Genomic DNA, 23,751 nt, shown 5'->3' with positions numbered 1-23,751 from the left:
TAATGGTCGTACCCTCTGCCTAAATAATTCAAATTCACCAAATATCTCGTGATCAGGAATGTTATCATCATTTCGTTCATCTCTATTGAATCTCGTTTCAATCCCACTTAGATATCGCGAGCAGAAGTTCCATGATTCATTCATTGCATATGTTTCCGCTATAGACCCCTCGGGATGTACTTTATTCCGTACAAATTATTTTAATGTTTGTAAACTTCTTTCAATAGGATACATCCAACTGTAACTAACTGGACTCACCACTTTGGTTTCATATGGTAGATGAACTGCAAGGTGTACCATTACATCGAAAAAGGCAGGTGGGAATATTCTCTCGTTAAAATGAACCTCAGATCATCTACAACTAGTATTGTACTAATGTTTGATTTCCAATTTGAGTAACCCTCACTATTAAATTTATCAGAAGCTAATAGTTGGATAATCAAATTCGACATGCTGAAACATAAATAAATTCTATTAGAAAAGTGCATTTAAATCCAAATTCGTATTAGCAAATGTAATAATGTACCTATATTTCATTGTTTATTTACAACGATGCTTTACGGAGTCAAAATAGATGCTATAGAGGGGCGGTCATATAATCCTTCACTGAAGCAAGACATTCTTGATTAAATACTAATTCCAGAATAACTCTTTATTCTATTAGTTATTTAGTTACCATTTTCGATCAAGAACTTACAAACTTACAGTGAAAGTGTTGTCGTTGTTTATAAGTTTTCAAAAACTAAAACACAAAAGTCAGTCGATTATTAAGGAACATAAAATATTACCGACAAAATTGAAAATGACATAGATATTAGGGTTTCAAAATGATGGTTTTAGCTATAGATTCCTTTTTCTTTTGGGTCAAGTTTTATTTCTTTTGGCTACACATGCGAATGAAATTAGTTGAACAGTCAATCATTTAAGATATTAGTCAATGTGAGTTTAGTGAGCTAGTAGTCTATTTAGTAGTTCAATTATAATTTGTCATGTTACAATTTTTTTTTCTATTTATTTTAAAATGTATTTTTATTATAAATTTTATGTGATTAGAGGGAGTTGTAGAGACAAAGTAGATTCAAATATTACTCTTATTTATAATGAATTTCCCATCTTTGAAATTGTGGGGTTATAAATCCTAATTGGAAGGAAAATCGATTTTTTTTAAAAAAAATAATGTTTTTTTAAAATATAATGACAAAAATAGAGTTGGAGGGAAACTTTTTCTAAGAATAGGTGTTTTGAAAAACTATTGACAAAATTGGGGTAGTGAAATTGTGTACCGGGTACACGATTGCCATGTGGCAAACTCGTGTACCTGGTACATGAGTACTGTTTAATCCAGTCAGCACCACGTCGGCTGACTGGTTGACCGGTCAGACGCAAACTCGTGGACTTGGTCCATGATTTGCTTATCTTCTTTTTTTAAAAAAAGTTTGTTAACTATTTTTTTTTTAATTATAGATGTACAACACTATTAAAACTTTAGGAATTGGTCCACAAATTCCTTCATTATTAAACTTAATTATATATTTAATCTACAATGAAAACATCTTGCACTCATATTAAAAAAAATGTCATGATATTAAAGAATATTTACAATTAGTTCTTTAATTTACAATTTGAAAATGAAAGTTTACATTAAATTTAAAAACAACCCCTTTGGCCCTTACCCCTCATGGGGTTTTCTTTGTGTCCCTCTCAATTAGGTTCACCCTGTTGTTGTTGTTTCACCCTGTTGTTGCTGTCGTCTATGACGAATACGTCTTCGATCGGTGTCAGCAACATTGAGTCGTCTTGTTTGTTGAATAATACCTTCTACGTTGACCAATGTTTGCTGACATATTGAACCCAATTCTGGTAAGTTGTTCTGCACGGAATATTGTTGAACATCGTTGATAATATTATTCTGTACAATAAAAAAATAAATATTAAACAATATTCATATCATATATATGGAAAATGTCTGATTTTAAATCTCTTACCATGTAGTAATAGTAAGTGCTGTCAGGTGTTGTTTGTTGTGATTAATTTGAAAATTATTTGATTTTTGTTTCTTTTTTTAGAGTGATGTGTAGATTTTAATTTTATGTGATGGCTTTTCATGGAGCAGCTTGGGGGAAGAGATTAGATTTATCCTTTTCCATGGATGTTTGTCTTTGCACATAAGTCGGGAAAGAATGTACACAACTAAAAAATAGTAGTGGATACGTTCTTCGGTAGGTATGCTCGAATACCAATAGGGAGTAGTCTGTGAAGCAACACATGACAGTCGTCTGTTTTCAGCCCCGATATTTTTCCATCTTTGTCATTGACACATCAATATGTTAGATACGAATCCATCAGGGAATTTCATTGATTTCAAATACTTACAAAAAGAAATCCGTTCACCATTTGTTAATGTGTATGCTGCGTGTGGTTTACAAATCTGTTCTCGACCTGTATCAAGTGTAGGTCCTTTCTTATCTTCAAATCTTGTAAGTCTAATCGAGCGTTCGTTGTATCCTTTGTCTTTCTTTCAATGTTTAACAATGTGCCCACTAAATTGTCGCATATGTTTTTTTCAATATGCATTACATTCAATTTATGTCGTAAAAATAGTCTGGACCAAGAAGTTGGAAAAAAAATACATTTTTTAGTCCAGTTTAGAATTCGCTTTCTTTTTTTATCTTGTTTCGATGGATGTTTGCTAAGCACAACGTATTTATTTTTTGTAATATCTCTTTTCCATTCATTACGACTGGTGGAGGTCTACGTTCAACTTTTTCATCATGTTGTCTACTTCGACGCCAACTATGATTCTCCGAAAGATAACGTCGATGTCCCATAAATGATATTTTCCCTCTTATCCCGAAGGACGAGTTATCTTCTTTGCATATTGGACATGCTTGATAACCTTTTGTACTCCACCCAAATAAGTCACCGTACGCAGGGAAGTCATTAATCGTTCATAATAAGGTAGCATAAAGTTGAAAAAACTCACCAGCAACAGAATCATAAGTTCGCATACCAATTGTCCACAACTCTTTCAACTCTTCAATCAACGGTTGTAAGTAAACATCAATTTCCTTTCTAAGAGATTTTGGACCAGGTATGAGCAAAGACATGAAGAAGTTTGTTTTCTTCATGCATTTCCAAGGGGGTAAATTATAAGGAATTATCACCATAGGCCACATACTAAGAAGTGCTCATATTTCTAAACGGATTGAAGCAATCTGAAGCTAATCTCAAACGAACATTTCGAGGATCTAAAGCGAAATGAGAGAATTCACGATCAAAATGTTTCCACCCCTCTGCATCAGCTGGATGTCACAATACATCATCCGTTTCAACTTGCTTATCTTTATGCCATCTCATGTCGAAGTGCCTTCTTTTGATGCAAACAATTGTTTTAATCTTGGTATCAATGGAAAATGACACAATACCTTATGTGGTATTTTTTTTACCCTTGCCATCATTAACTTTGTACCGAGACTCACCACAAACAGGGCATTATTGCAAATCTGCAAACTCTTTCCAATACAATACACAATCATATTTGCACGTATGAATAGACTCATAACCTAGGCCTAAATCATGCAATTTTCACTTGGCTTCATAAAAGGAAGTAGGTATAGAGGTGCCAGTTGGAAACGCTGCATTTAACAATTCCAGCAACATGTCAAACGATTTGTTACTCCAGTTGTTCAGAACTTTGATATGCATCACATTCACTAAAAAGTTTAAGGACGAAAATTGCGAACACCCAGGGTATAATTCATTATGTGTTTCGGTCATTAAATCCTCGAATAAGTTCGTGGTATCTCTTTCTTGACCATTAAAGGACATTTTATTATTCTCAATCCTTCCTTCATTTGCATTTTCATTTTCAATTGGAACTTGTAAATCGTTTATAAGATTCAACATCTCATTTTCTTCGACAGCATTATTCTCTATACTATCTACTTCAACATCCTGTATTGAATGACTTGTATGACTTCTAGATAAGTTTACTGGCTCTCAATGATATATCTATCACAATATGAAGGAGATATTCCATATGTTAATAGATGTCGTTCCACAATATCTATCTTTTCCCAAATTGAATTCATACAATTCTTGCATGGACATCTTGCATGGACATCTTATTCGCTCGGAATCATTTACATGAAGTCTTGCCATATCTAAGAACTGTGATAGTCCTTCTCTATACTCCATTGATAACTTATTCCTTAGTTTAATCCATTTCTTTATTCATCATTAAAAATAAATATTTTCTGACCAACTTGTAATCCAAAACAATAACCTGGATTAGAGGACAAAATACAAAGTATGATTAAGCATTGAGTTCTATAATTTTCATTTGCAAAATAAACACATAGGTCCCTAGACCACTTAAATTGTCTTAACAACTTTCAAATGTTTTATTTAGTATATCTTCAAGCTTTCAATTTTGTGTCTAATATAGGTCTTTCATCTATTCAACATCTTCTAAAATTTACAAGCCTATTGGATACAAAATTTAAAGTTCAATTTTCTATTAGATACAAAATTTAGCTTTATGTCTAGTAGATTCTTTAAACTTTTTTAAAATATTAAATGCGTTAAGTACAATATTTTAAAAAGTAGGGAAGAAGAAGGGGTCTGGTTTAAACCATAATTTTGGGGATTGATAATACACCAATTCACAATAATCCACCAAATTACAGAAATTGTAACATATATTATAGTAAATTAAGTAATCCATAACCTTAAGAATTAAAAGGAAAAAAAACTCAATCCACAATAACATCCACAATCCATAATTCATAATTCACATTAGATTACCAACATGCTAGAAATTAAACATTAGCAACATTAATTACCAACATTAGTAACATGCTAAAAATTAAACATTACCAACATTACCAACATGCTAGAAATTAAAACAATGGCTTAAATTAAGAATACAAAATAGAAGAAAATAAATGAAATGGATGTACAACGAACCTTGATGAAAGCTTGAAAATAAACAACAAATTGTAAGCAATGAAGGGGAAGGCGGCGGCAGACAGCGGCGTAAAGGGGGAAGGGCAGATGGCGGTGCAAGCGTGAAGAGGGCGGCGACAGGGGGGGAGTGGCGGGGGCGTAAAGGGAAGAAGGAAAATGGGTGGGTAGGTGTGAAGGGGGCGGCGGAGGAGGGGGGTTAGGGTTTTTTGAGAGGAGAGAGAAAAAATTTTGGGGGAGTGGGAAGAAGAAGGGGTCTGGTTTAAACCAGACCCTTCTTCCGATGCCGCCCGAGGTTAACACGCCGCTTTAATGCATCGGGAGTTCCCGGGGAACTCCCGACGGTCCTTTACTTCGTCGGGAGAGACCGTATCTCCCGACGCATTAAAACGGCGTCGGGAGTTCCCGTTTTTCTTGTAGTGATTGTATATGTTAAAAAGATGTGGAGTCATTTGATAGGTATAAAAAATCAAAAAATACAGTATGTATAGTTGTTGATATGATGGAATCACCTTTGGTTCCAATGCATGGCTAAACGGATGGTGAATGACGGAGTTCACAGTCAATCACAAATAGATTTGAGCAGTAGACTCGTTTAGATGAGCGACAACGACGAACAAACAAGTAAAGTTTCATGAACTCCATGACAAATCTAAACAAATGATGAAGAAAATAGATGACACACAAAACAGAGACCTACGACTTAGGAGGTTGAGCAAAGGATGACATATATGAGCGAGGGTGACTAATAATTTCGATAGATCTAATATCCATAAGTAATACTAACCATTTAAATAGAATGAGGAGAAGCATAGAGAATTTGAAAAAGATTTAGTTTGATTTTACATGAAATTAGGGGGATCCTAATGTCCCCAAGGACAAAATGTGCCAAAATGGGGAGTAATAGCCCCTCTACACAACGTAATGACCATAAATTAGAACATTAAAGAATTGGCCATCTATCGAAATGGAGGTCCCTTTTGTCCATTTTGTACCATTTCAAGCCTAGCTTGATCGAGTTGTGTCATATAACGATTAGCCTAAGAAAATTGGACTAACACGAAGAATGACAGATTTTAACTTTTCATTTAAAAAAAAAATAACAAATCAATATTTCATTAAAAATAAAAAATAAACGAATATATAAAAGGTTAAACTACCCACAACCATACAAATGAGATTGTAATTAACTTATTAAGAAATATTTGTAATTACACTATAATTAAAACGAACATCTAGAGACTATTGGTTGATCATGCTCGCAACGACCTCTTCTCTAATCAAGTTGCCACCATTTTCCTCTCCGAAATCTCCTCTACCAACAGTAGTGACACCTTCGACTTGAATTTTGTCTTCATCCCTTGCTTCGTCGGGCGTTGCTCCCTCTCTTTCCACCAATACTTCACCATCAGCTTTGACTTCGACTCATTCTCCACCGGCTTCATTTATTGCTCCTTCGGAACCACTAGTGATCATTCCAATTCCATCTTCTTCTATCTCAACTCCTCCGACACAATCTCTGTCATTGCCCTCAACTCCTAACAATGGTGCTGTCGTGAGTAGAATCATTGTCTCTGAATCTATTATTGCAGCCATAATTTCCTTTATCCTACTACTTTAAATGCAATTGATTTGTCTTCACTCTTTGTTCTAAATTTTTCAAACTAATTAAAAAAATCTAATATTTAATTATATAAAATTTTCAAACTAATTAAAAAATAAAAATGCAAAAATATAAAATAAGTTGAAATTTTTTTAAAAAAAAAAAATAACAAATAAATAAAATGATATTTGAAAAAAAATATATGATTGATAATTTAAAACGGGAGAAATATTTTAGGAGAAAATAAAGATGTATGATAAAAGAAATATGCAAAGAAAAAAAATTAGTTACTATGTAATTCAGATGAAGGTTTTGTAGTCATAAAAGATCTTTTGAAAGTTTTTTGTGATACTTCCGATGAGACATTTATGTGATCTGCAAATCCACTATAATTAATCTCCAAACTACGCCCAACAAATATACTAAACATAAAAACAAATATACTACAATTGAAAATCAATTAACCAAACATCTTACTCGCTTTTAAACTTACCCAAAATTATGTAACAATACTATAAAAACAATAATATAATTATACTATTTCATGTTGTAAACTCAATTATTTTTGTTAAACTTAAAACATGTAATATATCATATATATTATATGATATTACAAAATAATAATTATACAAAAACTTTAACATAAAACAAGTTTAGAAATTAATTAGTAATGGTTTATATTCAATCTAATATTTAGTGAGTAACTAAATATATTTTCAATCACATTTTAAAATTTTGTTTAGATTAAAATTTAATTTATAAATTTGCTATGAAATACATGTCTGAAAACATAAAATACAATTCTATTTTCATTAAATTTTTTATTTTCAAATTTATGTTTTTAGATTGCCTCACAGATTCTAAGAAACGAAAATAGGAATTGGAAATTGGAAAAGGGAACTAATTTTAAAAACAGTATAGGTAATGATTAATAAATATACTGTAATAATGGAAACTGGTTGAATTGTTAACACATTGCGGGGATAGCTCAGTTGGGAGAGCGTCAGACTGAAGATCTGAAGGTCGCGTGTTCGATCCACACTCACCGCATTTTTAGTTTTTTTTTTTTGGCATTATAACATGTCGAATCTTTTTTTATTTAAGAATATTTTCAAATCTTCGTCATTATTAATTTTAATTATCTACTGTTTGAGAAACACCATAGCTACTTAGGTCGATCATATTTATAAAATATAACAAAATTTCAGAACTATGAATGATAGACATAGACATTGATAAAAGTCTATCAATATCTATCATTGATAGTTCTAAAATTTTGCAATGTTTTGTAAATATTTTGATTTATGTTTCTATATTTAAAACAACCTTTGAAATTTATTCGATTTTAATTCATATACTTTAATAAATCTTAAATTTTAGTCTCTTGAAGTTAAATTTTATCAAAATTGGTCAATAATAATAATAATAATTTTCATGCACGAAAATATAATACGTGAATATGTTTTCAAAAATTAATATTAAAAATACTAATGGACAAGAAAAAGTTTTTGAAAAAATTAACAATAAATAAGTAATATAGTAGAGATTAAATTTAAGATTTATTAAAAATACAAAAAATTAAAATTTTAACATTTTAGATAACAAGAACTAAATTTAAACAAATTAAAGTATACGGATCATTTAAATTTTCTATTTAATTTAACAAAATATTTGAACTTCTAATCTGTTGATGAAAGACGTGTAGGTTAATCAATTGATATTTGAAAATTATATTTAAAGTTGTAGTGAAGAATTTCTATAATAATTGTAATTAATATTGTGAACAAAATTATATAATCCAAATTTGAATCATGTAGTTGGAAGGGATAAACATGTGGGAAGCATGCAGACAAAGGGTTGTTTTAGGGTTTTCGTTGCCTTTGTTTTTATGTCGGTTCAAACTAAAATCATATGAACGGTTCCAAACTCCGCCATTAAAGCCAAGTGGGCCATCTCCTTCCTCTTCCTCACACTTGTGGTTTTTCCTTTCTGGAAGTTACATTATTAATCGCCTTTTATTTTCATTTTGACACGTGTACATTCACATTTCAATTTGTATTTTCCTATATATATTAACCTCCGTGTCACGAGAAACACATTTTTTAAAATAAAGTAAGATTTATTTATATTTGTGAGACTCGTGTCTATGACGAACAAATTTCTAGTGTGAATAAAGAAAGTATAGTATTTTGATAGTAGTAAATTTTTTTTCCTTAAAATTTCAAAAATGTTTATTTTTTCCTTTTTTATTTTTTGAAAAAAATATAATTTTATGTATGAGTTTTGAGTATGGTTGTTATTTGATCTATTACACTGCTATTAAGTTTTGAGTTTAGTTCTATATTTCACCCTTTTACATTTATTACCTTTCACTTTTTTAGTAATTCTCACTTTTAGCCATCTTGTTAATTTTCTACTAATTGTATTAATATTTTTTTTTTAGTTAATTATAATTTCACCTTATTATTATTTTTAATTAATTAATTGAAAAATCAAATAAAAAAATGAACTTAATTAACATAAAACTTAAAATAATGTAATGTTCTCTAAATTATATAATATTGCAAATAATAAATATAAAAGATTAACATAAAAAACATGTTTATAAATAAATTAATAATAGTTTATTATCAATTAATATTTAGTGGATAACTACAAACTAGTTTTATGGTTTATAAATATAGTATTAAACACATTTTAAACAATTATTTAAATTAATACTACCAAACACAAATCTAAAATCAAGAAATACAACTTTATTTTTATTAAATCCTTTATTTTAAAATTTCTCTTTTCAAATTCCCTACAAAATAATAAGTCCTTAATGTCTTTATCTTTTGTTTCATAGTTCACATGGTAAAATTTTAATATATATATATATTTGAAAAAGAAAAAAAAAAAAAAGAAAGAAAGAAGAGTTTAGCTATAATTGGATAAGTACGCAAAATATAAATTCCAAGTTGATCCACATATTTTTATCTACCATTTTTCCTTTATCTAGGTCAAAGTTAGGACGGTAGGTATACCATTAAGTTTTAAAAAGGAAGATCAATTTCACAAACAACAACTTCATTTGATAATCATTTAGATCTTGTCAGGTAATCATTTGGTTTTTTATTTTTGTTTTTGAAAATTTTGTCTATTTTATCCACATTTTTCTTAAAGCTACTTTTTGAAGTTCTAAAAAATTGGCTTGATTTTTTAAACCATGGTGAAAAATAAATAGCAAATGAAGAAATTTGGGATAGACGTAGGTCCATATACTTAATTTTAAAAAACAAAAATAAAAAACAATCTGGTTACCTAATGGGCCTAAGGTAATCATTTGGTTTCTAGTTTATTATTTTTTAAAATTATATAAGTCTATAGATACTATTTCCAACTCCAAATTTCTTCTTTTGTTATCTACTTTTTACCGGTTGTTTAAAAAACCAAAATATTGAGAAAAAAAAAAGTAGTTTTTAAAACTTTATTTTTAGAATTTGGAATTTGGAATTTGGCTGAGAATTCAACAATTTTACTTAAGAAAGACGTAAATTATGGTAAGAAATGGAGAGGAAATAGACTTATTTTCAAAAAAACAAATGTCTTGTTTGGTAACCATTTTGATTTTTGTGTTTGGTTTTTGAAAATTAAATCTATTTTATCCCCATTTCTTATAATGATTTGCATATTTGTTAAGTACAATGGTTAAATTCTTAGCCAAATTCAAAAAACAAAAAGAAGCTTTTAAAAGTTTTTTTTTTTATTTTTAAATTTTGGTTTTGTTTTTTAAACCGCTAGTAAAAAGAAGATAACAAAGGAAAAGAAACTTAGAGGTAGAAGTAGTGTATATAGAATTAATTAAAAAAAATCCAAATGAATATCAAACAAGGCCAAAATAGTTATCAAATGAGGCTTTAATTTTTAATTTTTTTTTTTTTAAATAAAACTCATTTGGTTACAAATCCTCAAACAAAACTTGAGATATCTCTATTTACACCCTACAAAAAAGAAAATAAATAAAAAAACTTTAAAAAAAAAGAAAAAGAAAAAGAAAAAACACTTTGAAGAAAAGGGTAAAAATTTGTATTTTGGCAAAAAGTGGTTCCTTTTAATGAATTGATGGAAAAACACATAAAATTGATAGAAATGTAGAAGTTACAATATAATTATGAGTGGGAAATTGCATTATGCAATAGCCATTATTACCTATTCTAAAATAAAAAATAAAAAAGAAAAAAAGAAAAAAAGAAAAACTCCATTATTAAGGACAGCCTCCAAAAAAAAACCAAATGAAAACCCCACCAAATTAGTGAAACCCGACGATAAGGATCAAAGAAACCAATCCAAAAACGACACTCTCCCAACTCATTCCTCTATTTATACTCAAATTCCCTCTCATTCTTTCTTACCAATTTCTATTTCTCCTCTTCTTTTTCTTTTTCGATTTTATTCATATTTTCATCACTATGATTCAGTTTCTACGATCCTCATCTTTGAATTTCTTCCACCTCCCAACTTCTCTCTATTTTGAGTCTTCTGTGGCGGCGCTCCGGTGCGGCGGTCGTCGGGCTCAGTATTGCTCCAAATTTGTCCGGCCGACATGTCGTTTTGAATCCACTCAAGCAACACGACATGTGGATCAACTTTATCTTCCTAACCATGATCCTCAGGTTTGCTTGTTTTTGTTCTCTATCAGTTTTTAACTTTTTCTGTTTCATGCATTTCATTTTTCTCTCTCTCTTTCTTTTAAATATTATTATTCTCATCCTTCCTTTCTTTTTCTTTTTCCTTTTAAACTAAAAATACATCGGTAGGTCTAAAAAGTATTCCTATCCAACTCAATCTACGAACATCCCTAATTTAATATTTTTATATTTGAATTAGTTAAAAATTTTAAAGTTATAAATACTCCTAAAAAAGTTTGACTTAACTGGTATCGTATTTGTTTAAAGATTAAAAGATCTGTGATTCAAATCACTCGTACTAAAATAAATATATAAATATCCATATAGATTAAATTACATATTGATAATTTCGACATGTGATTAAAGATAAATAACTTAGTATAAGAATAAAATAATTTGTGTAAGAGAAATAATATTTACATTTTTTAAGGAATTGTTTTTTAACTTATTTTAATGTTTGTAACGTTAGGTTGAATTAAATCGAATTCAAAGGATTGTTTGTCTTACGAGAAAATTGGTTTAAGATTTGGATTATAAGAAAATGTAAGATGTTTTGATATGTGGAGATGTCTCTATCGAGATTCTCAGGTTGTGCATTAACGTTTTTATTTTTTTATTTTTTTTAATTGAAATATAAAGGGGAAGTTTTTGTTTTCCATTGGTGATACTTCAATATATATATTTTTCTAAATAAAATCACATATTAAAATTACAAATTTATATCCTCTCTCATTTTTTCTCTATTTTGATAATGCATAAGTATAAAATCCTCTAAAACCAAATACTATCAATCATATAATTGCCTTCTTTTAGAGTAACTTCAAGCATTTCTAATCAACATCTAAAATTAATATTTAGTATTATTTCTTTTTATAAAATTTTCAAAACTATAGTGAATTTGTTTTATAAAAAGAAAAAGACATGTAAAATTAATATAAATAGAATTCATAACAATAGCATGTTAAATTATTTAAAGACAAAAAAACTTTATATAAATTTAATTATACTAAACTTATATGTGAATTATTTGAATAAGAATGATATTGTGGGAATATAATACTTCATTTGACATTCTCATTTAGAATCCTTGTGAAACAAACATGTATATTTAAATGTTCTTTGAATCTTTACAGATTTTTATAAGAAGAATAAGTATAATAATTATTTAAAGATGTCAGACATTTATATTTTCGAGCATCTATAGTTCCAAACATTTAAAAATTCTTATTATTCTAATTTCCAAAAGAAAAGAAAAAACAACTCTAAATGTTACTACAAAAAAGTTAAATAATTAGGTTTGACTTTATTTAACTTAGTTTGAAGAATAAAAATTAACGATAAATTTGGAATGAGTTCCTTGTTTGATTCAAGTTTTGAAGCTTTAAGAATGAGAATATGTTTTTTCCATACATCCTTTATATCCATGAATAATACCCATCCAAAAAAATGGAATTTCTTAATTCTTACTCTCTCTCCTATTTTAATACATTTATTTATTCTTTTATTTTTATATATTATTAAAACTTTTATTATAAGAAAATTTTTATAAAATTATATTAAATTTTAAATTAGTGTATGAATTTAACTACTACTATTTAATAAATTAATTAATTTAAATATATATATATACATATATATTAAAACAATTTAATATATATGTAATGCCTACTCTTATTTTTCAATAAACGGTAAAAACTGGAAGGAATAAAACTATTAATTATATTTATAATTAATTAATGACCATTATGATTAATGTAATATAAATTTATTTTTTATAATTATAATTAATTTATCATTAATTAGAATTCATTGGTTGTTTCATTAATTAGTACTTCATAATTATATAAATTCATCAAATTCATCCCATCAAATTATGTAATCAAGTAGCTTTAATTGTAATTTTTCATTTACAAATACCTGTAATTAATTTAATTGTTAAATAATTAATTTTCTTAAAACTTTGAATTGAGTTTATTGTTTATCAATAAATCTATTAAAATTTTAGAGAGTTTTCATGATTAATTTTACAAATTAAATAAAAGAAATTATTCCCAAAAAATCTTGATAGCATACAACCAAATACAGTTATCTTTTATTTCCATCGATATTTCCAGACATCCTTAATTTTTAGAATATATAAAATCTTAAACCAAACGATCCGTAAAAAGCATTCGAAAAGAGAGAGTTTAAATGTGATATAATGGATTTATTTATTTGTTGAGATATTTATTGGTGTAGGAGTTGGATTTTCCCGGAGGAAGAGTTCCATTTACAAATGAAATGAGATTCATTGCTGAGTCGACTCAACAGCGAGTTCCATGTTATCGTGTGCTTCATGAAAATGGGGACACAATTACATCAAACAATTTCACTCAGGTCTTACTCTTTTAGTATTAATTAAATATAAATTTCTTTATTATATATATATTTTTAAATTTATTTTCATCATATCAATTCATTTCAATTAAATTGTTTATTTGAGGGGAAAAAAAAACATATCAAAGTTGCAATGATATGAAATTTCAAATTTGATTAAAATTGAGTATTATAGTTTATATTTAAAATATATTTTTTTTTACATGTGAGAAAATTAATGTACACCCTTAAATTTGCCATAGCTTATCAATTTTCACTCTTAATTGATGATCATAGACCATAACTTAAATGATTATTGTAATTTTTAGTATTTGTTCAATTTTTGAAAAATTATATATCTAATATTAATAAAAAGAAAGTAAGAACTAAAATTCATGAATTTAAAAAAAAAAAAAAAAAAAACTACTCTCTTTGCATAAAATTCATTGACAACCCCTTTCAAAAACCACAAATTTGAACAAAAAAACTCTCCTTTTTTTTCCCTAAAATTTATTAATTTTGTACTTAATAAACATTTTATAATTCATTGGAGGATGCAAAAACTTTAGTTTTATATGAAATTGAAAGATTTAGGTGAAATTGATACTCTTACCAAGTTTAGGACGATGATTTGTTGTTTGTACGTTTAATTACATTTATTAACTAAAACTCAATCAAGAAACGATTTTCTTGTATGAGACCTTATTATATAATTTTATTATTATAATATTTTAATCCTTGTACTTCTTAATCGCTACATTTTTGTCTCAATTGTTGGAATTTGATAGTTGAGCAAAGACGTAGCGATTAAGATGTACAAAGACATGATTACGCTTCAAATAATGGACAACATATTCTACGAAGCACAAAGACAAGGAAGAATCTCATTTTACTTAACTTCATCCGGAGAAGAAGCAATTGCCATTGCTTCTGCAGCTGCACTTCTCCCCGACGACATCGTTTTGGCTCAGGTATATGAAATTATGTTTTTACAAAACCCGATCATTGATATGAGTCTATTCACAATAGAGTCTATCACTGATAAAGTTTACTATATTTGTCATTCGTTACAAATGTTGTTATATACTTAATTATTAGAACTAAAAGTAATATCTAGTACAATTAGTCGTAGAAAAATTGAACCTGTCACAACACGAGTCCAAGTATATGTCTTTTAACTAGTTATTAAGTTAGGTTATTGATCTGTTAAGCTATTAATGACGTAATAACGAGAAAACTAAGACAAATTTATTTAAAATTTTGATTGGGATTTGGCAGTACAGAGAGCCCGGAGTGTTGTTATGGCGTGGGTTTACGTTGCAAGAATTTGCAAATCAATTGTTTGGAAACAAATTTGATTATGGAAAGGGTAGACAAATGCCCATTCACTATGGCTCCAACCATCACAATTACTTCACCATTTCATCTCCCCTTGGGTAACTCTTCCATCCTATCAACTTAATTCACTTCTCTCCATCACAAATGATATATATCAAATCACACTATGTCGATTACGTCAACTAGTACATACTATTTTCGTTCAATATTTGATACGTCATTAAATGATATGTTGCTTTAATCTACGAATCTCATATAATTCTCATATTATTCATCGAATTGAAACAATGTCGGTTTTTATGTTATAGAACACAACTTCCACAAGCTGTTGCCATTGCTTATTCTCTTAAAATGGATAGAAAAGATGCATGCGCTGTGGCTTATTTTGGAGATGGCACCACTAGCGAGGTAAATAATGATTTACTCCAATAATCAATCATTTTGGTTAAATATTTTCTTCTAGTGAGGGATTAAAACTTTCCATTCTTAAGGAGAAAGGATTTTTTAATTACCCTTGAATTAAAAAATATATTTTTTTTAATTCTATTTAGACCATATTGTTTAAAATTTTATCATCATTATGCTTCAAGGTAGTTTAGTTATATGTCTTTTTTCGTAATTTCTCTTCCAAAATTATTAGAAATGGATAGAAATTTTGACTTGTCCTCTTAAATGGTCTAATTACTCTTTTAAATTTGTGTCAAAGCTAAATATAGGTATAATGTCATGTTAATGTTAACATATTAAAAGTATAATTAATAAACCAGATATTTAAACATGTATTTAATCTTTAATTCATACTTGTTTTATTTTTTGGAAGGTAGAGTTGTTTTACTTCTAATATTCTTTAATTTTTAGTTTTAAAATTTTTCCGTTATTGTAAGAAAATTCACTTTTACAATTTGAAAATGTTTAAGAAATTATTATAAAATTTTATATTAAAGAATTGGATCAGAATAACATATTTATATGCTAGGATATGGTTGGTAGACTTCCTTATCTCTTACTTAAAAATAATACAAAATAAATAAATAAATAAATAAGTTGTTGTTGATATGGCTAAGGCTTAGCATTAAAGGTTGATATTGAAAAGGTTTTTCTTTTCTTTTCTTTTCTTTTTTTTTTTTATATTATTTTTCTTTTTTATTTTTATTTTTATTTTTAGAAGCATGGATAAGGGAATTATCTTAAAGGTTGTTTCTATGAACCTTTTAATCTACCAAAACATCATGGTGTTAATTAAAAGGTAAATTGGTCAAAAATAAAAAAACTTAAACTAAATAAATATTTCTAAGGAATCACTATATTAAACAAAAATAAGTTTGATTATAAAAACCGTTTCGTTTCAGATTTATGTCAATTTAGTTCTTGTACTCTCGAAACTACAAATTTATTAGAATTGACAAGTGCACTAAAGACAAAATTGAAAGTTGATAATTTTATTAAACATAACATAAAATTGATTTTTTTTAAAAAAAAATTGAAAATTAATGGAAAGTTTTAGAAATTGGTTTGAATTTCATACAGGGGGATTTTCACGCGGCATTGAACTTCGCAGCCGTATTAGGAGCGCCGGTGATATTCATCTGCCGCAACAACGGTTGGGCGATCAGCACTTCCGTTGAAGAACAATTCCGAAGTAAAAATTCCCTAGAATCTCATCTCAGATCTCACCAATGAATTATCCTAAAGCCGTCTCTAATTAAGATGTCAACGTTGATTTTCAGGCGACGGCGTGGTGGTGAAAGGCCAAGGCTACGGAATCCGAAGCATTCGAATCGATGGAAACGACGCCTTAGCCGTTTACAGCGCAGTTCGCAGAGCTCGATCGATGGCGATCGCAGAGCAAATGCCGATTCTCATCGAGGCTTTGACTTACAGAGTTGGCCACCATTCAACCTCCGATGATTCGAGTAAGTACCGCGCCATTGATGAGATTCAATACTGGAAAATGGAGAGGAATCCTGTGGATCGCTTTGCTAAATGGCTATCTAATAATGTATGGTTGAATCAAGAAGATGATTCCAACCACAAAACCACCGTCAAAAAACAGGTTAGTCTTGTTTTTATTTTTTATTTTTTTTGGAACAAATTGCAAAAACCATCCCGATAGTTTGCAATCATATTCGTTCTCAAACTTGTTAATTTATGCTCCATGATGTGTTTAATGGTGCTCTTTTGTTGGCTCAGTTGTTGCAAGCAATTCAAAATGCAGAGAAAACAGAGAAGCCTCCACTTTCAGAGTTGTTCAATGATGTTTATGATCATTTACCTAAAAACCTTCAAGAACAAGAGGAAGTACTGAGGCAAACAATGAAGAGATATCCTCAAGATTACCCTTCTGATCTTGCTCTTTAGATTCCACCAAACACCAATTGTCAACTTCCCAATGGAAGCTTTACCCAAATAAATCTAAACTCATATCATCTCATATAATGTAATATCAGCTTTGTGGGTTAATATCATGCTCTGATGCTATGGCCCTTTGGGAACTCTTGGCAATGATGTTGTTAGTGTAAATTGATATGAAACACAAGTTGTATTAGATAGTGAATTAAACCGTATTTATCTTACGAAAGACGTGATATGTTCTTCAACTTTTATCGATGCACCTAAAGTCAAAGTATTTGTTGACCTAAACAACTCAAGTCTTAAAAAGTACCTATCCAGAATAGAACCAAAAACTCGTTGTCTCAAGTATTTTATAACTTCTTTTCCCTCTAAACAAAGAGAATTAGTCAACAAAATAATTTTATGTTTGACCCAAATTATGAGTCCAAAACGAAATTTGTCCAACTTTTTAATAGTTTTCGACCTTTTGTTCGCATAATCCTCAACAAAAATTACCAAAACTACCTTATAATGCATGCATGCTGAGTCATCAACTCTTGTTCTCCTGTTCTTCCCCTTTAAACTCTCTTTATATGCAAGTTTCATTGATGAACTCTCTACGTCATACATCTGCATTTGCACATACTAAAACACTGTCATTTAATCTCAAGTAATTGGAGATTTTTCAAGAGTTATGTGTAATGAAAAGTTTGAAAGGCCGAAAGTGTCCTAAGGTATTTTTGAAGATAGAGGTTGAGTATGTTGCAGAGAGTGAGTGTAGCAAGGGGAAAGGGATAGCCAGAAAACTAAGCAAAGAGGTGGGCAAACTAGTGAGAGCAAAAGCAACATAGTTAATGTGTGTGAGAGAGAGGGGGATATAGCTAGAAGAACAGGTGGAGAATATTTGAGTGAGCACGAGCGCGAGAGTGAGACCAAGATAATTAACGAGAGTTTGAGTGGACACGAAAGTGAGAGCAAGTTGTAACGTTTCTTTTTAGCGGGAGGACTAAAAAGAGATCCCAACCCACATGCAAAATAGTTCATTTTGGTAATTCCACGCTAATATGACGTAAGCAGAATGACAAAAAAAAAAAAAAAAACACCTTTTGAAAATTGAGTCAAATTTCATTTAAGACCTTCCAAAATAGGTCACCCGTTAAAAAAAAAAAAAATCTAAAACCAAAGTATTGATAGGATTTCAGGATCCGTCTGTTTCCATCTGTGAAGTCATAAATTCATGGTAAATCAAACTCACACCAGAAAAAAAAATCAATCAATCGTCAACCTAGTAACAACTGAAAGAATACAAGGAACTTACTGTCGGGCAGACATTTTAGTTGAACGAACTTATAATCCATAAAGGGAAAATTGAAGATCACAAACCTTTTGACTTCAGGTGTGTGCTGAAATGGAATGGAACGAGTAGCCTAAAACAAAATGAGAGTGCCCTACAATTTTTAGCATATAATCAATATGAGCAGCAGCCACCAGCCGAAGCGGTCGTCTCGGGAGGTTTCTCTTTGAAGATATTCTTTTTTAAACCTGTTGAGCCATCAGCCAAAAGACTGGGCGTGTCCAATATCTGCAAACACATTATTTTGGGGCATCAAATTATTGAATGGCTTATTGAGGATTGATGTGACAAATTACGAACACTTGGGGGTGTTTGGTCCCCAACTTCAAGTGGGTGGAGTGAGTAATTGCAATCCACTCCATGGTGTGGCTCCAATTACAATAATTGGTATTTCCAACTATTATTAGTCTTGGACTCCAACTCGAGTTCAAAATTTGTATTAAGCGTCGGATCATTTGGGAAGCAGAAGAGGGTTTCGAGTTTTCACGTACCTTCAACACAAGCTCATCAAAGCATTGCTCCACATTGACCCGAGTTTTCGCACTGCATTCGAGAAATAGGCATCCAGATTCTCGAGCAAAGTCAATTCCCTCTTTTTTACTGACTACCCGTTCACTTTCCTGAAATATTTGATCACTTGAATTGAGTTCTGATATCTTATCCAATTCAACTTCTTAATCTGACATGAATTTAGCAAATTTGTGTTTAGTGGATGATGTCTAAAAACAGTATTTGGATTCCATAACTCGAAATGTAAAAATTTTGAAACAGGTTTTCAGTGGTTTCATATTCTAAATTTTCTACCAAACACATTAAAAAAACAGGGAAAACATGAAATATTACTCAATTTTCCATCAAATCCCTTGGACCTCAAATTCCCATTTTAAGATGACCAACACATTGCTAAATATCTAACGTTAAGAGTAAGGGTTACTTGATCTAGATAAGCAAATATCATATCCATAGCCAAGAGGCACAAACCAAGATCAAAAGAAAAATATAGGGGGTGTTTCAGACATTGACTTGAGTTGAGTTGAGTTGTTAACTCAACTGTTTGGCCCACCAACTTCACAAGTCGTGTTCAACTCCACCAACTTCAACAGTGTTAACTATTGAAGTTTTCACATTAATTGAGAAATTTCATCTTTTCTTCTTTCTCTCCCTCCCTTCCTCCGATATTTACAATGACTCCACCCACTAGTTACCGTTGACAACCAACTCCGGTGACAATCATCGGTAGCAACATGCCCCAATGACCACCTCTGGATTAAACAACTCTGCACCCCAAACAGAGATTTCCTAACTCCACATACATTAACTTCAGACTTCATAATTCAACTCAGCGCCCCAAACAATCCCAACTCAACGCCCAAAACAGTCCCATAGTGATATATTTGTAACTATGGCACTTACTAGACTTAAATCTAGAGTTAACAACATAGGGCAAGTTAACCCTCGACCAAGATGCTAAAAGAACTACATTGGGCAGGGTAAATACTACTGAAAGTTCCTCCTCAGAGTTAAAAGCATACCTTATCCACTTTGTTTCCTACAAGCATCTTAATGCAATCCTGATTTGTTGAGTACAGATCGATTTCTTTAGCCCATATGTCAGACAGATTTGTGAATGTCTCTCGCCGGGTCACATCATACACTAAACAATTTTTAGGTTGTAAAAATGTTAGGTTAGCTTGAGAACGAATTGAATAAAAGGAAAAATAATCCAGAATAAAAATTTATCAAAACAAGTCATCCCTAAAAGCAGAATGATGAGCTGGAAACATTTTACAACAAAGAAGAGGGTCAATCAGAGCCTTTGAAAAATAGTATATACAACCTAAAGGTTTGGGTCTAATAGTACCTTCCCTGTTCTCTTTTGTTAATATATATAGGTTTGAATCTTTTGTTGGGGGGGGGGGGGGGGGGGGCGCGAGGGGAAGCACGAAGGTAATATTATAAAATCTAAAGGCTTGTGTCTAATGTTCCCAGCTCATCAATAACTTACAAATGTAAGAGTATATTCGTGAACTTAAGAAACCATTGAACAGGTCAAAAACTTAATAGACAGACAATTGAAAGTTGGACTTGTTAGATACAAAATCAAAAGGTTTGGCACTTACTAGACACTTCAAGATCTATGGACCTATTAGAAACTTTTCAAAGTTTAGGGGAGGGACTATTTGAAACAAACCCGAAAGTTCAGGGCTAAACTTATAATTTAACCTCTATATGTATATATGTATGTGTTTATATATCAGAGAGTGCCAAACAAACTTAGGTTCCTTAGGAGAACTTTCCTCTCTTCCAAACCAAAAAAGAAGTATCATGTGTGAAATGAAACTGAAAAATTAAAGATTTTACAAGTATTGAAACAGTAATATGTCAGTATTTCAAATGTAAATAGAAAGTGATGAAATCAATTGAAGATACCCATAATGATTCCTTGAGCTCCTCTGTAATATGAACCTGTTAAAGTCCGAAACCTCTCCTGCCCAGCTGCAAGTAGAGTTCATTTAAATACAATTCAATAAAAGAAGGTAGACGAACACTTAGGGAATAAGATTTAAACCGTACTAAAGTTATGATTTCATAATTATCAAATTTGTCACAGAATAACACAGCCAAGTAGACCTCAAAAAGTAGGTAGCCACTTATCAATTTCATCCTACGAAAACACTCCCCGAGTCACATTATTACACCAAGTAGAATGCAACATACTTCATGTCTCAGCTAATTCTTAAGACCTTCCCCACCCCCCCATATTCAGACGCTATCATAGTAAGCCCTATGTAGCATTAAAAAGGCATTAGGGTTTTGGTTTTTCATCAGTATTTTTACTTCATTGCAAAACAGAAAATGTTTTGATGACGTCCTTTATTTATTCCTTCCTAATAATTTCCAATAACAATATCATATCACAAGATGACCAGTAAACCTGATACTCATGAGACTTCAAAGATTCTAAGCCATGGTGAGTAAGTATACGTAAATTCCAACGACACTATTTTCTAATAGAATGATCAATCCAATTAGTGCAATTTTGCATGCATGGAACACCCAAGACACTGTTTGGTCAGCAGATGCATGTTAATCCATTCCCCACAATTCCACAGTTTTAATATTTTTAGATGTGTATGTTAAAGTTGAAAAAAATTGACTTTGAATAAAGGTTTTATAAAATAAATAACTTCGCAGATACTTCGATAACCTTCAGAAATATGTTAGATGTATATCTAACATTCAAAATAAAAATATAGAAATCAGAATACAGAACAATATAACACGATGGATGAAACCAAAAGAGGACCGAAACAAATCATAAGGCACCATTGCTTTTCCTCTATCATGTTTATACACATGCGCATAGCATGAAACAAAATGGAAAACATTTCACCTGTGTCCCATATTGCAAGCTTCAACTTCTTCCCCCCAACTGTAACATGCTTAATCTTGAAATCCACACCTAAAGTTATGTAGAGGATAAGTATAAATTTAATATATAAAAAGATGAGTAACAGACCATAAATTAATCTAATCTATTAGAAACAAAGAGAATATTTCATTGATGTAAATAAAATATTTTGAATAGAAAACCAAATCTGTTACAAAAAGGGACCCTGAATTGGTTGGGGGGATTAGAGGTTGGGGATAGTCCCCTTTGGCGCATTTACCTTCATCTTTATCACCTCTCTTCATTAAAATATCCCTTTGCAGCTTTTTATCCAATTTTGGCCATCCCCCATCTAATGGGGAGGTTTCAATGTTTTCTTCTTTGCCCCCCATGTTGGCTAGGTTTGGTTTTTCCCCAGGAGGTAGGGATGCTCGTTTGTTACCCCTAATTCTCCAACAAATTCAACTATAGTTCCTTCAACTCTATTTTACTAACTCTAGAAGGTTAAAATTTTCATTTGGTAAATCTTACACGGAAGTATTAGCACTATTTCGTGCTTGCTTTCACACAACTCTTTCATATGCTTTTCACCCCTTACATACATTACAATTCGTAGCCAAAGTATTTAATACATGAAAGAAAAAAAAAAGTTCATAAAACTCCTTTCCTTAATTTCAAACGTTTACTTTAGATTTTGAAAACATTTCTAAAAGGTAGATAACAACTCAATATTAACGGTCATCAAACAGGGCCTCAGTGTTTCTACTTGTGGAATTGAATACAACTTCAGTTCAATCCCAATTGAATACCTCAGAATTGAAGTTGAACAAAACATCCCAAAGAGAGAATTAGAGTAGAAATGAGAAGCGTACCAATAGTTGGAGAAAGATCCTCAAAGGAATCAGAAGTGAAGCGCAAAAGAAGAGTACTCTTCCCTACACCAGAATCTCCAATCAACAGCAACTTAAACAAGTAATCAAACTCGGGTTGACTCGAAGACGGTGCGGACGACATTAGGAACACAACAAACAAACACCTTAATCAACAAATTTGAGTTTTGAATCAATTTTTCGCGATCAACAGAAATGAAAATCTTCAAAACAAAGCAAATACAAAACAGAGAAAGGGAAAGCAAACAGTGAAATAGTAATCAGAAGACTCACTGAGTACGAGTAGAGAGAGAGATTGGGAGAAAGCTTTGAAATTATTCTTCACTTTGAGTTTAAAACTTTCTTCAGTTCTTGCCTGCTTGCTTTCTCTCACCGATTGATTCCTTTCTTCCTAATTATTTCATTTTATTTTATTTTTGAAAAATGTGCCAACGCCTTTGATTGTTATACTGTAAGAACGAATCTATTTTCGTGCATTGCAACCGTTGATTTCCTACCGTTGGATTTGAATGCTGGTATCATCATGCTCAACTTTTTTTTCTTTTTTGGAAAAATTATTATAGGTGACAAAATAAGAAAGTAAAAAAGCAAGCTTGTTACACAGTTTTCTTAAATTGTAGATATGGCAAAAAAAAAAAAAAAAAAAAAGAGACTTTTAATTTCCATTTAATATATGTGACAATTTTGCCTTTTTTTAGTTTACCGGTGTTTTTATTCCTATTTTTTCTCTAACTTATAGTGTTTGATAGTAACAGTTACGTATCGATGTATATCATTTTAGGTGTATCAATTGTACTCATTAAAAAAATAAATAAATAAAATAAATTGACACACCTGAATATCAACATTTGAAT

General features: G+C 30.4%; 2 protein-coding genes and 1 non-coding gene across 4 annotated transcripts; 2 read left to right on the top strand and 1 right to left on the bottom strand.

Moving 5' to 3' along the window:
- The first annotated feature begins 7,545 nt into the window (after positions 1-7,545).
- TRNAF-GAA lies at positions 7,546-7,618 on the top strand. The gene has a single exon. It is a non-coding gene; the product is annotated as a tRNA-Phe (tRNA).
- A 3,328-nt stretch (positions 7,619-10,946) lies between these two features.
- LOC120075761 (2-oxoisovalerate dehydrogenase subunit alpha 1, mitochondrial) lies at positions 10,947-17,476 on the top strand. Its single transcript, XM_039029422.1, has 8 exons — positions 10,947-11,223; positions 13,477-13,614; positions 14,382-14,564; positions 14,872-15,029; positions 15,240-15,339; positions 16,459-16,570; positions 16,659-16,984; positions 17,122-17,476. The coding sequence occupies exons 1-8, from the start codon at positions 11,020-11,022 to the stop codon at positions 17,287-17,289; spliced, it is 1,389 nt and encodes a 462-aa protein (XP_038885350.1). The 5' UTR covers positions 10,947-11,019; the 3' UTR covers positions 17,290-17,476.
- Positions 17,477-17,678: 202 nt separating this feature from the next.
- Positions 17,679-23,325, bottom strand: LOC120075762 (ras-related protein RABC1). 2 transcript variants are annotated; one of them, XR_005481421.1, is made up of 8 exons: positions 23,171-23,325; positions 22,880-23,043; positions 22,011-22,079; positions 21,047-21,112; positions 20,149-20,270; positions 19,108-19,236; positions 18,646-18,844; positions 17,679-17,892 (listed from the first exon to the last, which is right to left on the bottom strand). XR_005481421.1 is itself a non-coding variant. In XM_039029423.1 (7 exons), exons 2-7 carry the CDS (start codon positions 23,019-23,021, stop codon positions 18,731-18,733), a joined length of 642 nt encoding a protein of 213 aa, XP_038885351.1. In that variant the 5' UTR covers positions 23,022-23,043; positions 23,171-23,325; the 3' UTR covers positions 18,386-18,730. The 2 variants fall into 2 exon arrangements, 1 of the variants encoding a protein (XP_038885351.1); XM_039029423.1 differs by lacking the exon at positions 17,679-17,892 and having other exon boundaries at positions 18,386-18,844.
- Positions 23,326-23,751: the final 426 nt, after the last annotated feature.

This window comes from Benincasa hispida, chromosome 4, assembly GCF_009727055.1.
Source record: "Benincasa hispida cultivar B227 chromosome 4, ASM972705v1, whole genome shotgun sequence".
NCBI classification, from domain to species: domain Eukaryota; kingdom Viridiplantae; phylum Streptophyta; class Magnoliopsida; order Cucurbitales; family Cucurbitaceae; genus Benincasa; species Benincasa hispida.
The sequence above is the reverse complement of the archived record's forward strand: the minus strand, read 5'-3'. Positions and strand labels throughout refer to the sequence as shown.